This window comes from Notechis scutatus, chromosome 13, assembly GCF_049901735.1.
Source record: "Notechis scutatus isolate UNSWTSFEM ecotype Mainland chromosome 13, rNotScu1.2, whole genome shotgun sequence".
Taxonomy (NCBI): Eukaryota; Metazoa; Chordata; class Lepidosauria; order Squamata; family Elapidae; genus Notechis; species Notechis scutatus.
In genome coordinates this window covers 3,539,845-3,555,717 of record NC_142021.1, presented here as the reverse complement: position 1 = coordinate 3,555,717, position 15,873 = coordinate 3,539,845, and the positions used below count along the sequence as shown (strand labels likewise).

The 15,873-nt window shown below is 37.2% G+C and overlaps 1 protein-coding gene across 2 annotated transcripts in view; it reads right to left on the bottom strand.

The window, feature by feature from the left end:
- Positions 1 to 2,644: 2,644 nt before the first annotated feature.
- The window catches only part of HORMAD2 (HORMA domain containing 2), a 20,630-nt gene continuing 7,401 nt past the window's right edge, over positions 2,645 to 15,873 (bottom strand). For both annotated transcript variants that reach the window (XM_087942716.1, XM_087942717.1), the window contains 8 exons: positions 14,247 to 14,273; positions 13,428 to 13,495; positions 11,666 to 11,817; positions 10,609 to 10,877; positions 8,862 to 8,955; positions 8,341 to 8,411; positions 6,973 to 7,017; positions 2,645 to 3,241 (listed from right to left, as the gene is read on the bottom strand). In XM_087942716.1, coding sequence (XP_087798842.1) covers positions 3,131 to 3,241; positions 6,973 to 7,017; positions 8,341 to 8,411; positions 8,862 to 8,955; positions 10,609 to 10,877; positions 11,666 to 11,817; positions 13,428 to 13,495; positions 14,247 to 14,273 — 837 coding nt within the window. In that variant the 3' untranslated portion in view covers positions 2,645 to 3,130. The remainder of the gene's footprint in view (positions 3,242 to 6,972; positions 7,018 to 8,340; positions 8,412 to 8,861; positions 8,956 to 10,608; positions 10,878 to 11,665; positions 11,818 to 13,427; positions 13,496 to 14,246; positions 14,274 to 15,873) is intronic.

Genomic DNA, 15,873 nt, shown 5'->3' with positions numbered 1-15,873 from the left:
AGTGGTTATTTAGTACTTATTCATGCGGTTCTTAAGTGAATCCTGTTGCCCCAAATGAACGTTTTTGTTGCCAGAAGTTGGCAAAAGAGATAGCAAATTGCAATCACAGGGCATCATAGCTGGTCACAAAAGTGAGTCAGTTGCCAATTTTAATTACGAAATGGCCAGAGTGGCGCAATGGCTTTAAGTAGGGGTTTTATATATAAGTCACTTTTTCTGAGGGCATTGTAATTTTGAACCTTTGTCAGATAAATAAATCAAGAAGTACCAGTACTTGCCATGTCCTTTCTAAACCAGGTGAACAGGAGCAGGCCACTTCACCTCAAAGGAAAAGGCTAAACCAAGTGAGGAAAGTGAAATCATGACTGTTGGTCTAGACCCACATCACACAGTCATGGCTGCTTACACACACCTTGCCTGACAGCTCTGTTTTGAAAACTTGAGATTGGGTTGAAATATAAGGAAGTGGCTGGCACTGAGTGCCTTTTCCGGAAAAGCAGTGTGGCTTTAACTCCAGAAGCGATTCCTGGCTAGTGAGGTGAGTAAGAGACCTAGGTGAAAGCATGTGCATTACATGTTTTTAAGGCATACCGGAAAGGCAAAGTGGGAGAATTCCCCTCGTTTAACAGTTTCTTGAAACAAGGTAAAGGAGGCGATGACTTGCATCACGAACACAAAAAATACTTTGCATTGCCTCTGTTTAAGTTAGTCAAGAGTTGAAATGGAAAATATTTCGATTCTGGGTCCTCAGAGTTTTCCCTGCTGCTTTTCTCACTCCTCCAGAATGTAATAAACAAGGCAAGAAGTAACAGAGCTCCAACCAAGAATTAAGGAGCAATTTGTTGACAGTGAGAATGATTAATCAAGGGAGTAGCTTGTCTCCCAGAATTAGGGGTGCTCCATCACTGGAGGTTTTCAAGAATAAATATTTCTCTGGAATAGTTTGTCTCAATTTGTCTGGAGTTTTCTGCATGAGCAAGAGGTTGGACTAGAACAGGGGTCTCCAACCTTGGCAACTTTAAGCCTGGCAGACTTCAACTCCCAGAATTCTGGAAGTTGAAGTCCTCCAGGCTTAAAGTTGCCAAGGTTGGAGACCCCTGGACTAGAAGACTTCCAAGATTCCTTCCAACTCTCTTATTCTACAGTATGTTCTAAGACAGCACTTACCATTAGTCTGTTATACCGGGGCTGCAGAATTCCAAGGAACCAGCAGATGGTTTCTGTTTCTCACTGCTGCCCTCCAGGGGAATCTTGGGTTATTGCATCCCTGTACTGTGTAGGGTACAATCACACAAAACTCAGTCTGTTTTATTCTTTGTGACCCAGCTGAAGGTTTGGAAAGAAACTGCACAAAGGGTCTTGGGATTGTGTCTCTCCATCAGCAGGATAACTCTCCTAAACCTGAACAGAAGAGAGCCAAAGATGCCACTGTGGGAGGATGATAAAAAAGCACTCCGGGAAAAAATATATTATTTAGAGTGGGAATGATCTTTGAGAGAAGGAGGAAAAGCTGCGGCCTAGACCAATGTTCTGATAAATGAAATTTGAAGGGTGGAGGGGTAGAGAAGACACCTCAGAAGAGACCCTCCCTAGTTTTGGAGAGAGTAAAAGCAAGGGATGGTACTTTCAGGCTTGCAGGACTGATGTTAGTCCTTCGACATAGTGTAGACAAGAAGCACAAGCAGAAGTACTAGTTGTATCTTTATTGTAAGGGTCCTTCCTAGACTAAAATGTGCGGTAGAAATTGCTCAATATACAGCAATTTTTATGACACATTAGTAGAAGATGCTCGATTTCTAAAGCTGCATTTGCTGAAACAATACTCAGAATGTGAGAGAAGAGGCTTGTTTATATACACTTGACTTGTTTGGTTTCTTTGCAAAATGGCACCCAGTAGTGTGAGAGAAATCCCAATGCTCATTTTTGCAAGATGCAAGAAGAAACCATATGCACTTCAGGCACGGCTTCTATTAGGCTACACAGTTGATATCAGTGCAATAAACAAAACAACGATCTGTCATATAAATACTAGCTGCTAGGTACAATCCATCCATTTATGTCTGTTTTTAGTGAATAGCTTAAAGCTATCATTTAACACCATCGTTGTTGTTTTTTAACCAGAACTGACAAGCTCTTCCTGCTAGATTTTATCTCTCATACTAGAAGATCAGTTCCATCATTTACAAAGAGGAAGGGGGAGGATCACAAAGTTTTGTACGAAAAATCTCTGAAAGTTTTGCACCAATACTGTGTGCTTGGCCCTTTGGAGCAGTATGCTTTAGAAATATACATGAAAGAGCAACTCCCCCCCGCCAAAAAAAGTGAAAAGAAACAAAAGTACCTAGAAAAAAAACACACCATTACAGGAAAATGAAATTGTCAGGTTCCGCTAACTGAAATGTTTTCTAGAAATGACTAAGTTGAGACTCGAGATAAGTCTAGCCATGCAAACTGAGGAAATGGTGCTTTTTTTTCCTGGGTTCTTGTTAGCTTAATCAAGTTAGAATGAAGTTACTGATAGCTATTTAAATTAGCACTGGTGTTTTTGATAACTGGTGGTTCCATATACCCTACTGAATACCACCACCAAGAAATGCAATTATTAATGAAACCCAGTCTGTGATTAAGAATGAGAGCTATACATGTGGTTCTTCTGTATTTATTAAAAAATAAAGAGAAAACGGGAGAACACACAGAACACAAACACATCTCCAATGTATTCTCCTCCATGTAAAATAATCCACAACAAACATCTCTGGAAATTTTGTGCCCAGGGAAGCACAATGATACAAAGGTACCGTCCTATAGTTTAGCTGTATTTAGTATTTATATATTATAAACTGTATTTATATAGTATAAACTGTTAACTGACAGGGTGATACAATCTCATTACATTGACATAAATTTTTATCAAAGACAAGAATGAAAGATGCCTTCACAAATGGCAAAATGTTTATATAGCTTCAAGGCAGCTGAGCTAATAGGGCCCCATTTTTTCCCTATTCCAACTGGGCTCAAAGTTGCCATTGTCCCAAATATATGCTGTCTGTAGAAATTTACCCAAAGTAGGTAACAGATCAGATACTACTGTTCAGGTGCATTACAGCTATAGCTATTGCTTCTGAGGCTGTCATAACTTTTGAGGGGCAAGAATCAAATCAAGTGTTGTGCTGACTTTCTTTTTCTTCTTCTTTGGTGCACTCGTGTTTTCTTGGCTGGAAGCAAAGTCCATTTGCCATGTCTGCAAGAACCACCAAAGGGAACATTTAATACAAGAATTCATATTCATATTTACACATTCTGTTTTATATTTTGAAATTTTCAATACTGCCCTTCACTCACAAAAAAGGATTGCTGGACTCAGTCCAAAGATAAGGGAATAATGCTAATACTGTTTATGTTTATCTTATACAAATAAAAGAAAGGATGAAAGAGGCAGCAAACAACATTCTTAGAATAAAACTAAAATTGCTGCTGGACTAACTCAAGTCAATAATAGATACCCCAAGTCAATGAACATATCTGGGTCAGTAATAATAATATGATTAATCAAATACAGGATAATATGATTATTCTCTCTATATCTAGCTATTCTGCTCTTCAATAGTACTAACGGTTACAACTTGGAAACATTTGGAGGGGCTCTGGGAAGGTTCACCTACTCTTGGGGCTAAAGATTATTTATCCTTTCATATAGCGGCCTCCCTGTTGCCCTAAAAATTAACAGGATGGATCTGCTAATGACGAACACTGATTTGCCAAACAAATGTTATTTCAATTTCTAATCATTATAAATTGAATACTGTATAAGTAAGAAATGGGATTTGACACCCAAAAAGCTTAATCAAATTTTAGATTGCAACAACAGAATTATGCTTTCTAAGTCATGTGAAATATAGTAGTATCATTTTATTCTGCATTGATCAAATACCACTTCAAGTATAAGTAGTTTTTGACTTACACCTGTTCGTTTAGTAACTATTCAAAGTTGCAACAGCACTGAAAAAGTGACTTATAACCATTTTTCACATGTATGACAATTGCAGCATCCCCACAGCATGTCACCAAAATTCAGACGCTTGACAACCGACTCATATAAACTGTATGACTAATATGTGCTATATATGGAAACCATTCTTGCTTAAATTTGTCAAACATCTGTTATTAATATGAGCTGGCAATTTTGTCATTATTGCATGTTCTCCAAGTTTAAATTCCCAGTATAATATGGTTGGTAAGGAATTTCTGGTGTTCAAAATGTTGCTCAATTGCTGATTTTGCTTACATATTCCTGATCGGAAATCTGAATTTTTGTAAATTAAGAAAGGAAAACATTTGTAACATAGGTAGGTAAAAATAATGCAAGTGTCATTGCGACCATTTTTACATGACAGTTAATTAATGCAAAGATGTTTCCCCATTCAACTATTTTGATGGAAAAGCAGGAAATGGGTCACAATTCTGCGAAGATACTGATTCCATATTCTAAAAACTCCGTGTGCAGTTTACTAATTTAATCCTGTATGATATCATGTTTCGTAGAATCATATTACCTTACCAGGGAAAAGTGATGTATCATTCTTTGAAATACAGTATCATCCAAAACAAATTAATAAACTGCATGCAGGATTTAGTTCCCAATCCAAATGTTGTTTCAGCCATACTGAGTAACTTCATTGAGGACATATTATAGCTCAGTTGTAGAATTACAACACACGCACAATTACCTCAGTTCAATCTATGATATTATCCAAGAAATATGGAAAATGCTATTACAGTAAAATGTCATTGTAATGGACTAACTGGAAGCCTTTGTTATTCACAAATTTTTGTTAAATATGAAAGCATCATGTGAGCAATCCTTAAATATGACAATTATACAAGCTTATGCTCTGACCATTGATGTAAAAGAAGAGGACAAAAGAAGATGAGTTTTATGTTCAGTCAAGCAAAATGTACTCCTTGTGGAATGTCAAAACTGGAAAAACCAAAAGGAAGTGAATTAATGATAGAAAAGTTTAGGGTTCCCTGATCTAAAACTTCACAGAAAAGCTAATGTTTTCTTTTTGTAAAATTCTGCCATGCCCCTGGTAGAATACACTATGTTATCCTTGAGGTGAAGATGTTCCCCTCCCACTCAGAAAGTTGAGAGTTCAATCCTAGGCAGGGACAGATGTTTCTCTATTAGGGCACAAAGAGAAACTATCTGCTGCGAAGTTTGCATAGGCATCAGGGAAGGGTATCTGGTATTCCCAAAGTTAGAAGAGAATGTTTCCACAGTGCTCCAAACTAACGGTCCAGAGGATCCTTGTTCCCACACTAGAAAAGTCTTAAGTGCATTTTACAAGCCTCCCCAATTAGCCTTGTGAATCATATCTTCCTGCGGGTCTCTAAGATGATAGGATTTATTGTTGGGCCAGTAATGGATTCACTTGGCTGGTCCAGTAATGGCTCATGGTAATTCTTTACAGGGAAACCATTACACCTTCAAAATCTCGGTAGTTTAGTCATCCCAAATTACAGACGTGTCTGTTGTTGGAGAAAAAGTGTCTTTGGAGGTTTATTTTAATATTTAATTCTGCTAGTTTCAAATCAGATCTAGGGTGAATCTTTAGCTTAACTTTTTTCATCATTTAATGGAAGGTAGGGTGAAAATGTTTCTCAACCAGTAGAAAGGTTACTGATATGCCTCTCTGGGTTAATTAACCAATAAATCTTAATTAGATTAAATTAGATTAAACTCAAGAACTGGAACTCATTTAAAGGCTTACAATTTTTTTTACCAAATACAGTAAGGAAAAACACAAAAGGAAAATGAAGAATTCTGTGGAATTCTTTCCACATAAGCATGTCCATTGAAAAATGACGCAGCAAGAAAGGCATTTCCATCTTCTGGAGACCTGCTCTCTGCCTTCTCACAGACAGATGTTCCTTGTGCACTTCCCTTGGATGGAAACAAGAGAGGAGATCATGACCCGCCCTCTGGCCTTTGGGAACTGCCAAGACCAATATTAGAGATGGGGAGATGGTAGAGTTTCCTAGGAAAGGATGGAAAAGGGTCCCCACCCTGTCTGCTACAATATTTTCCCTGCCATTCTTCTACCAAGCTGAAGGGTGGATAGGAAAAAACTGGAAAACTAACTTTTAGGGGAAGCTCAACACTTCCCAACAATAGCAAATTATACTTTGTTTGGGATCCTAGACAATTCAGTTTCTTTGTAATGGGTGTAGCATCTCTAAAATGAGGGGAATGTAATTGTCATGTTTAAAAATAAAAAAGACATTTGGACAGTTACCAGATTTAAGAGGCCAGGCATATGTTCTATGTGCAGACAAACGGCAATTTTAAAAGCAATTAAGGTACATACAAGGAGTTGCAATCTTGTCTCCTCTAATTTCTTCATTAGCTTACTATTTAATGTCACTTTCATCATCTCAAAGCTCAAATCTAATCTCTTCTGAATTTTTATGCTGCTCAGAATCACCTTGTGTAGGGGAGATGGGTGGCACAGAAATTCAACCAACAGACAAATAAAATCTATTCAGGCTTCTTTTTTCAAGTATTGCAAGCTTGCATTTAAAAAACTCACATATGATATGTGTTAGCATATTTAGGTTGTACCATAGAGCCCCATGATAATAAATCTGAAAATAATCAAAGGATAATAAAAATGGATTGAGGAGACTCATTAAGCTGCAGACAGAATTAAATTTGCATGATCAACCAGAGTTTATATGTAATTTGCTGCCAAAACTAGAAATCATGGTTTTGGGTTCTGTATTTCATAATACCTAGTCAATAGAACTGGCATCCTGATATATCAATAGATCATTCATATCCTGATAGCATCATTTCCTGTCCTTGCTCCAGGTACTTATCAACAACAATGTCTAATATGTTAATGATTTTGAGACAGGGCAAATTTAACAACATAGGACAAAAGGAGAAGTAGGCGCTAAGGATGCGGTTACCATTCTGGTTTCCAATGAGAGTTTAGAAGGACGTTTTTCTTGGACCTGGGAGAAAGGAAAATTAAAATATTAAAAACTGATATGGTAAATTCTGCAACAGTAGTTAACAGAGCTGGAAGGGACCTTGGAGGTCTCTTAGTCCAATCCCTTCTCAACAGGAAACCCTATATAATTTCACACAACTGCCTGTTAAATGTTCTGTCAAGAAATTTCTCCTTAGTTCTAGGTTGGTTCTCTCCTTGATTAGTTTCCACCTGTTGCTTCTTGTCCTGCCTTTCAGATGCTTGTGGCAGCCTCTTAGATGTTGGAACACAGCTATCATGCCACATCTAGTCCTTCTTTTAATTAAACTAGACATATCCAATGGTTTATGATTTAGTGCATTGTGCAAATACAGAAAAGGAAGTACAATTCAGGAAGCCAAGTCATCTTAATTTGGTTGTACAGTAAACTGCAAAGAAAGAGATTGAAACTCACCCCCTTACATTCCTTAGCTTCCTTTGCCTACATTTAGTGGTATTTGGCACAATCTAAATCCAAATATTTCACCCACGATGTGTCAAGTTGTGGGTTTTTTTGAACTCCACCGCATGGATTCCAATGAGGGACCTGCTGCCCAATAATTGTGCTTACCTATTTCCTAGTGAGACAATAGGTAGGGAAAGTCCCTCTGCTAAGTAGAACAGAATTAATGAATCACTCATAAAGTAATAGCTTTTCCAGACAAAGAAACTGGTTTTGCCTAGTGGCTTGATTTCTTTTTTTCCATAAAATGAGCCACATGATAGTTCAAGTCTACCAGTGCTGCAAAATAGGGAACAACAGTTTCCCCATGAAAAAAAGAAAATAAAAACCTATCAGCGAACCGAAAAATTGTTGGTGCTATAAATGTACCGCTTGGGCACCAAAAGGTAGAAGAGACAATGGGCTCATAGCAATTCTTCATTGACGGAATGTTCTCTTGCAAATGTACACCAGATTGTAATATAAGGTATTAACTGGCATTTCTGGAAAAAGCACAGTGTCATGGTATTTAATGAGGACTGTTGCTCCGTGCAATGACTCAGCAAATCTGGGATTGCTGACTCAAGAAAAGTGTCTATTTTTAAGCAAGAAATGGGGCTTAATGGAACAAGCAGCCCAGAAACCTATTCAGCCACTACTTCAAACAAAATATCATTTCAACTCTACCAGGCAAACCGAGCCTATGAATTCTGAGGCCAGAAACAGACAAAGGCTAAGCTTCTGTCTGTCTTTTAAATGTTCAGCGTATGGATACAGGTTTCACTTAGATTCTTGTCAAACACGAAGTTTTGGCTAGCACCAGATGACAAAAAAAAAAAACCAAGTCAAAACAGCTATGCTCACTTTGTGAGGTGTCTTAGTACCGCATTCTTTCTCTGTCTCTGTCTCTTCAGCTCCATCCTTTCTGATTGTTTCTGAAACAAATAGTTTATATAATTTGCAGGCACACATTGAAAATATTTTGTATGTAAAAATAATCAAAGATGTGGGAAAATGACAGTAATCTATCTAAACAGAAATTTGGTCTGTATGAAAGTAGGCATTATTTGTTCATTGAAAAATATTGTGACCTTGTTTAACAAGCAAAAGTCAAAGGGGAAGCCAGATTCACGTAACAACTGTGTCGCTAATTTAACAGTCACAGCAATTCACGTAACAACTGTGGCAAAAAAAGATTGTAAAATGGGGCAAAACTCACTTAACAACTGTTTTACTTAGCAATGGACATTTTGGGCTGAATTGTGGTCATAAGGATAATCTGTACCTCAAAACCAAGCAAACTATGTCATATAAATCCAATGTCCAATTAATGACAGAAAATGCCTCTGGGATGTACACATAATGTATGTTTTAGATAGATATACCTGTTCTATCTGGATTCAAAGGGGGCATGTGCTGTGACATTGCATTTTCTTCAAACATCCTATTTTTATCCACGCAAGCAGCCATAAACTTCCTCTGCAAAACAAGTCACCATGTAATGTTCTGTTTCTTTCATTTCCGTTAAAGGAAGACGTAACTACCTTATTTGCCTAACTGACAATAAAAGGTATTGCTCAATTCACCGCATGATACATTGTGATGTGTGAATTTGGTTAACCCACAAGTTAAACGTACCACAACTGAAAGTCTCGCTATAAAAGTGAAAGTAATGAGGGAATTTAAAAACTGTTAGAATAACCACAGGAGAGAAAATAGGTAGATTTCTCTATCAGTTTTCTAATGGTTTAACCATCATCACTTTCTCCAGATCACCTTGGCCACTGTATGAGAAATGAGAATGATACGTATTTTCCATTAGAAATTTAAAATGTACTTTCACTAACAGTTCCCTGCAGGAGAACTTTCCCTTTCAGAGAGGATTCCACCTTTATTCATTTACAGAAAATCATATACCAAAAAAAAAAAAAAAAACCAAACACCACACCCTTCCTTGATCATTGTCAACATCACACAAATGAGATTCAGTCTCTGTTAATGTGACTGATTTGTGTCAGCACAAACCTAATCCTTTTAAATCTATCTGGGGGAAATTTGTGTGTGTGTGTGCATGCAGATATGTGACTGAAATAACTACTGTAAGGACAATTCTAGAGGGGCTTTTTTTCTGGGTAAAAATCACTAAATTGGGATGCATTTTTTTTCTCTGTGCAAAAACAGCTACATTTTGACCTGGGCCTTCTCATTAAATTGGCCGATGGGCTTTCTTCATTTTGGAAACAGATTGCTGTTATGGTCTACAGGTAGAGTATAAAAATAAGAGTCATATCCTGCTCTAAAGGAGAAGGAATAATAATGGACAAATTTAATCCTTTTCCTAGGGGACAATAGGCTTTTTAACAAAAGTTACCAGAAGCTCTTTTCCACTTCACAAGAAGTCAAATATTAACTTTTCCCCATTGCTGACAAATTATTTATTTACTAAATTGATAAGCAACCTTATAGGTGCTCAAAAAGTTGCAAACAGTATCATTTCTTCCCATGTTTTTTCACCAAGAAAAACCTGTGAGGTAACAATCAAAGAGAGTATCTGTAGTTCAGGATTGAACTGTGGAATTCTTGGTGGTCTCTGAGCTACTGTTATTTGTTTGCAGATGTATTGATTAATACATTTAAATCTTGATCTTTCCAATAATACTGGCTCTCCCTAAGTTTTAATCTGTGGGCCTTTTCTGTATGTAGCTTTAGCCCTTAAACTTTCCTTCAGGTCTTCATGGGAGATGGAGTTGATCCACCTTCAATGAATCTGGTGTGTTCCATCATCCTAGATCCAGATCTAATGTAAAGACAATTTAAGCTTGTACTGTCAATATATATTCAAAGACTCATGTCATATGCAGGAAGTTTTTTAAAGCAAACCTACTGAACAATTAGGCATACCTTTAAACCTATAAACCTCCTAGGAATAAAGTATTTCAGCTTTGCCTTAATAAAAAAAAGTAACAGTATATTTACTGGGAGTACTTAAAACAGGTGCCCTGCCTTTGAGTAATAAGGCCACGCACAACCACTTCATAACCCATTTTACGACTGATGTTAGGAAAACAAAACTCCCACTACAAGGTCACCCTCATTTTTGTACAAGCTGGTTTGTGGAAAAGACAATGTAACCTGTTCTGGTACTTTATTGCTGTCCTCTTCTTCATCATCATCATCACAGTCTAAACCTTGGTGGGAGATTTCAGTGGGACCATTCTCTTCCACTAGACTGTTCTCCAGCATCCCCATCCTTTTGCTGTCTGTTGTGACCTTCACTTTCAACACATGGAATCCAGTGGAAACAGATCCTACTTTGAGGTTCACAGGGTCACCATCAAAAAGAAGACCATCTGAGCTTTCGCCTTCCTTGAAGCCATGGGGCTGGTAATCAAAGGGCGTGACTGCAAAGGAAGGGGGCGTGAAATCTGGAGCAACAGGTATTGACCCCTGGACAAGAATCTGTCTGTCTGTCTGTCTGTCTGTCTGTCTGTCTGTCTGTCTGTCTGTCTGTCTGTCTGTCTTCCATCTCTGTCTATCTATCCATCCATCCATCCATCTACCCACCCACCCACCCACCCACCCATCCATCTATCTATCATAGGGCAAAGCATCTAAATAAATTTCATGATCTTATGCACATATTTGCCCCAATAATGTAATTAAAATGTTTACTTTATGAGTCAGCCAAGATGTTTCTCATGATTTTTTTTAGATTAATAAAAATAATATTATGGATAGATATTATCGTCTAGAAAATACAACAGGGAAGGAAAAGAGGAGGAAAGGGAAGGAGAAAAATGTAAATTCTTGTTCCTAGAGAGAGCAACCTGAGTGCAAACAACTGGGAGAGGAAATGATAGAGCTGGTTTTTAGCAGAACCAGCAGTGAGGGCACTATTTCCCATTTCAAGGTTCACAAGTCCTGAGCTAAGATTTGCAATCTCTCTCTCTCTCTCTCTCTCTCTCTCACACACACACACACACACACACACACACACACACACGGTGGGGGGGGGAGAGGGGGGATCTTGTTGCTTTATTATTGATTCCACATTTACTTCTAGCTGAGTTGCAAACCCCTAGTCTTGCATTGGCAACTCCAATGCCATTTCAATCGCAACTTCTAACATCTCTGAGTTGGGTTTTGTCCTAAGTGGAAGCCGGAACAGTTAGGAAATCTTGCTACTTACCATCTTTGTAATAGAACAGTTTCATGGTCAAAGTAATATCATTGGGTAGGGGCCCAAGATGCTGCATCAATATATATAATTTGCGGATCAGTAGGATACTGGCTTTTTTAATTTCACCACCATTTGTTCCATTGTGAAAGCTGACTTGAGAACTACCAGAAAAACAACACATATGTTAAAAATGATCTTGACTGATGTGGCTTAAACCAAGAATGCACATGCAGCCTGCCAGCATAGATTCTGTAAATGCCAGAGGCTTCCCTGAATGGATGGGGCGAAGAATTTGGGCTCTTTTTGCATATTGTGAGAAATAGGAATTGTTAAGAGCTAAATGACTGCCTTAAACTTTAATTGCTTATGTTAGCAAGTTTGTTCCTAAACTATTTATTTGTTTGTTTGTTTGTTTGTTTGTTTATATGCTAAAGATTGAATAGTAAACTGAGCTTTGTTTTTGCTTTCTTTAAAAGAGAAAAGTATGTACTTATCACAGGACACTAAATGATTAAACAATCCTAAAAATTGGACAAAAAGGCACATGGACTAAATCCAAGCAAAACGTGCCATCCAAGAGTATTTTGGTCACTAAGTCGCTGTGAGCCCATTGTTAAATACCTAAACCAACACTACATTGATCCAATACCAGATGGACTCCCTACTAAGAAGTCTAAGACTTCTTACAGACAGCTAGTATCCAGATGGATTTGCCACAAGTAGGATGATACATTAATTAAGTCAGAGTAAGTCAGATGTGTATACTCCACAACTAAGACATTTGTTAGGATTGGAGTACCACTTCTCAGCTGCAGCGTAAGTCAAAAGAGTAAAAACTAAATACAGCACATTAAGGACAAATATAGAGCACCCACTGACTCATTTACTGGAAGGACAGGACAAAGCTGTAGAGTCCTTTTTATAATTTCAATAAGATAAATAGGGCAACGAAGGCATATTGGTGGTTGGCAATTGTCTAGAATTACAAACTGGGTCATTAACAGTGAATTGACACCATGATGCACCAGGGCACATCTCCAAACACACAAAAAGATGATGAATACTCTTTTGTTGGACTACTGAACTTCTATCTTTGTGTGTCCTTTCTAAAGAAATAAGAAATGGTGCATAAATTCCCATTAGACAGAATGGGCCCAGCTTAAATTAAAAAGAAAAAAGGCTGGATGGTAGGTAAAACATACCTTTCTATTTTTCACAAGTTCACACAGTGAGCAGAGACTACAAGACTGGTGCATAATGAAGGGTGAGCTGTTCAAAAAAGCAGCTGAGGGGGCAAACCATTTTTTTGTCCCACAACTTCCAAGATTACCACATTATACCCAAAACGTGCTTCAAAATCAAAAGTATATTTCCACATGAATTGTACCACCAGGTGGAAAAAAGTTCCTTGTATGTCTATCCTGAGAAAAAAATTTTAATCCACCTGCCACTTTCCAACATGGTTTTGAGCTATTATTATGATTTCAAGCTGATTAGATGCACGACTGAGAAGCCATTGTTTAAAAATGGTTGCTCTGTAAGCAGCAATTTGCTACAGTAATCAGTTTCCATAGTTCTGAAAAAATAATGAATTTGTTAATAGACATACATTAGAGACTACACTTATGCAATGAAAATATTAAAAAAAAAATTAATATTAAAAATATTTTTAAAAAAGTCAGAATTTGGGTTCCTAATAATAATTTCTGCTCATGAGGTATTTAATACAAAGTGTCTAATGTTTCCAGAAATTAAAGAACAAGAAAATTACCTAGCAAAGTCCATCTGGGGTCCATTCTTTGAGTATTTGAATTTGAACTGATAAAATTCTGTCAAGCGCTAAGGATGGAACAGGAAACAGAACTTGTTTTCCATTTTTTAAAGAGAACACTGAAGTACTTATTTAATGTACAAATATAAATTTATATTTGATCAGTGATATTATTATTCAGAAAAGTTTACAATTCAGTCAATTAAAAAATACAGTAACACGACAGAAAAAAAGTACAACGTAATAAGAACAGAGAAAGGCCTATAGATAGGCAATGGTATTGAATAGGAAATAATCTAATATCATTGCTACAGCATAAATTTAATATCAAACTTTCCCTTAAAGATAGTTTATTAATTATCAGAATAACAGAATTAGAAGGGACCTCGGAGGTCTTCTAGTCCAATCCTTGCTCATTCAGGAGACCTTATACCATTTCAGACAAATGGCTGTCCTGTCTCTTCTTCAAAACCTCTAATGATGAAACACCCACAATTGTCATGAAATTTATCTTTAATTCTAGGTTGATTCCCTCCTTGATAAGTTTCCTTCCATTAGAAATTTTCTGTATCTTGAGTAGTAGGCAAATTTAATGCACAAAGATAATCAGAGGTTTGGGCAAAAAAATTGTTTGAAGGAGGGTGGAAAAAGTGTGAAGTGGCCCGCAAAAAATAGATGTAATAATGATACTAAAGGGAATTTATATATTTGATTTGCATCATTATCAAGGCAACTAATCAGATGAATCCCGTCTGACTTAAATATGAAATGAAAAAAATCTGTCTGTACTGCTTGCGGTTTACAGCTTGTACCTCTTACCTCAGGGTCTTTGGGATTGGTATAGATCTGTTTCAAGAAAGTAGACAAAATTAATATGGCTTTTCAGTGAATTATCCTAACAAAAAGAAAGCCAAACCACAGTTTTGTTTGATCACAGACTGATAATCATAATTGCAGGAATGTTTCTTTTTGTCATTCTTCCTGCATCTGTAACTAGTCACATAAACTGAGCAAATTATAAAATGATGAGAAGAGCGTGCCTATATTTGGAGAAATTAAGTAATTTTTTCCATAAGACAAGCTCTTATCCAGAGAATTGTTCACCACCTACATAGATAACTGTGGTCAATTCATCAACCCTTCCAACCCAAAAGAAATTTGTTTTAAAAATCTCTACTAGTAGAAGTGTGTGGCCGCATTTAATTTCAGTGAGGGTTTTTTTATAGAACAGAGATAACATGATCTATTTAGCTAAGATGGCGAAGTGATGCAATTTGCCTCATCAAACTATTTTGTGCATCTTTGAAGTCTCATTCAATTGTTCCACTAGTGGAAGGCTTTATCTTTCCAATAGCAAATAGAAGAGTTGGAAGAGAATTATCTTTCTTGGCATTAGTACTTCATTTTTGTCTTTTTCCCCCAGTGGGAGGTGTTAATGCTTTGTGAAATGATTTTGTCAAAGCAATACACTCCTTCAACCTGCCCAAATTTATAACTTTCATGAAAATATGTAGCACAATATTCCAGATTGTTAGATTCAAGCAAAAATATAAATATAATAATCTATATGATTTGATTGATTGATTCATGTCGACTCTGTCAAGCACGGAAATCGGGAACTTCAAATGAATATAAGGATTTATTACAAGCTCTCAACAAGAATCTGAACTATTAATGGTCAAAGCAAATTGGCAATAGATAACAGTCAAAGGAATTCAAGATGGGCTGGGCTTAGATCTCGTCTGGGCACAAACTGACTCGAGACAGATGGAATGTTTGACCCCTCTCTCAGTCTCAGCCTGGTCATCTCCTACAAACCTTCAGCAACATTAGATAGATTTTTCTCCAGAAGGATCTGTTCCAACCTGGTCTTTCAGGTCTTCCAACAGTGCACCATCACCACTGTACCTAAGCCCATCTGCCTTTGTCTGGCAGCTGAAAGTTTTGTTTCTATCTTTCCTTCCATCTTTCCCTACATTATAGATTTCTGCAGAAAGCTACGACATCACCTGTCTGAATTATTATCATTTGAGCTTGGTCATTTGTGCCTTGAATAAGAATTCTGGGTTTAACAGATTTAACAGATTATTAATCTGTTGAAAGGTAACTTGTACTGTAGGCCATCTAGTCCAACGCTCCCACCCTAGCAGGAGACCATACACCATCTCCAACAAATGGCAATCCAATCTACCCTTGAAATCCTCCAGTGATGAAACTCCCACAACGTCCAATGGCAAGCTGTTCCATGGGTTGATTGTTCTCACTGTCAGAAAATTTATCCTTATTTCTAGGTTGAATCTCTCCTTGATCAGCTTTCATCCATTATTCCTTGCCTGGCCTTTGGGTGCCTTGGGAAAAAAATTGTTTGATGTTTTCATTTGTTCCATGGTATTCTCAGGTGTCTTCTCCAACAGCAAAATTCAAAAATGTCAGTATTCTTTCGGTC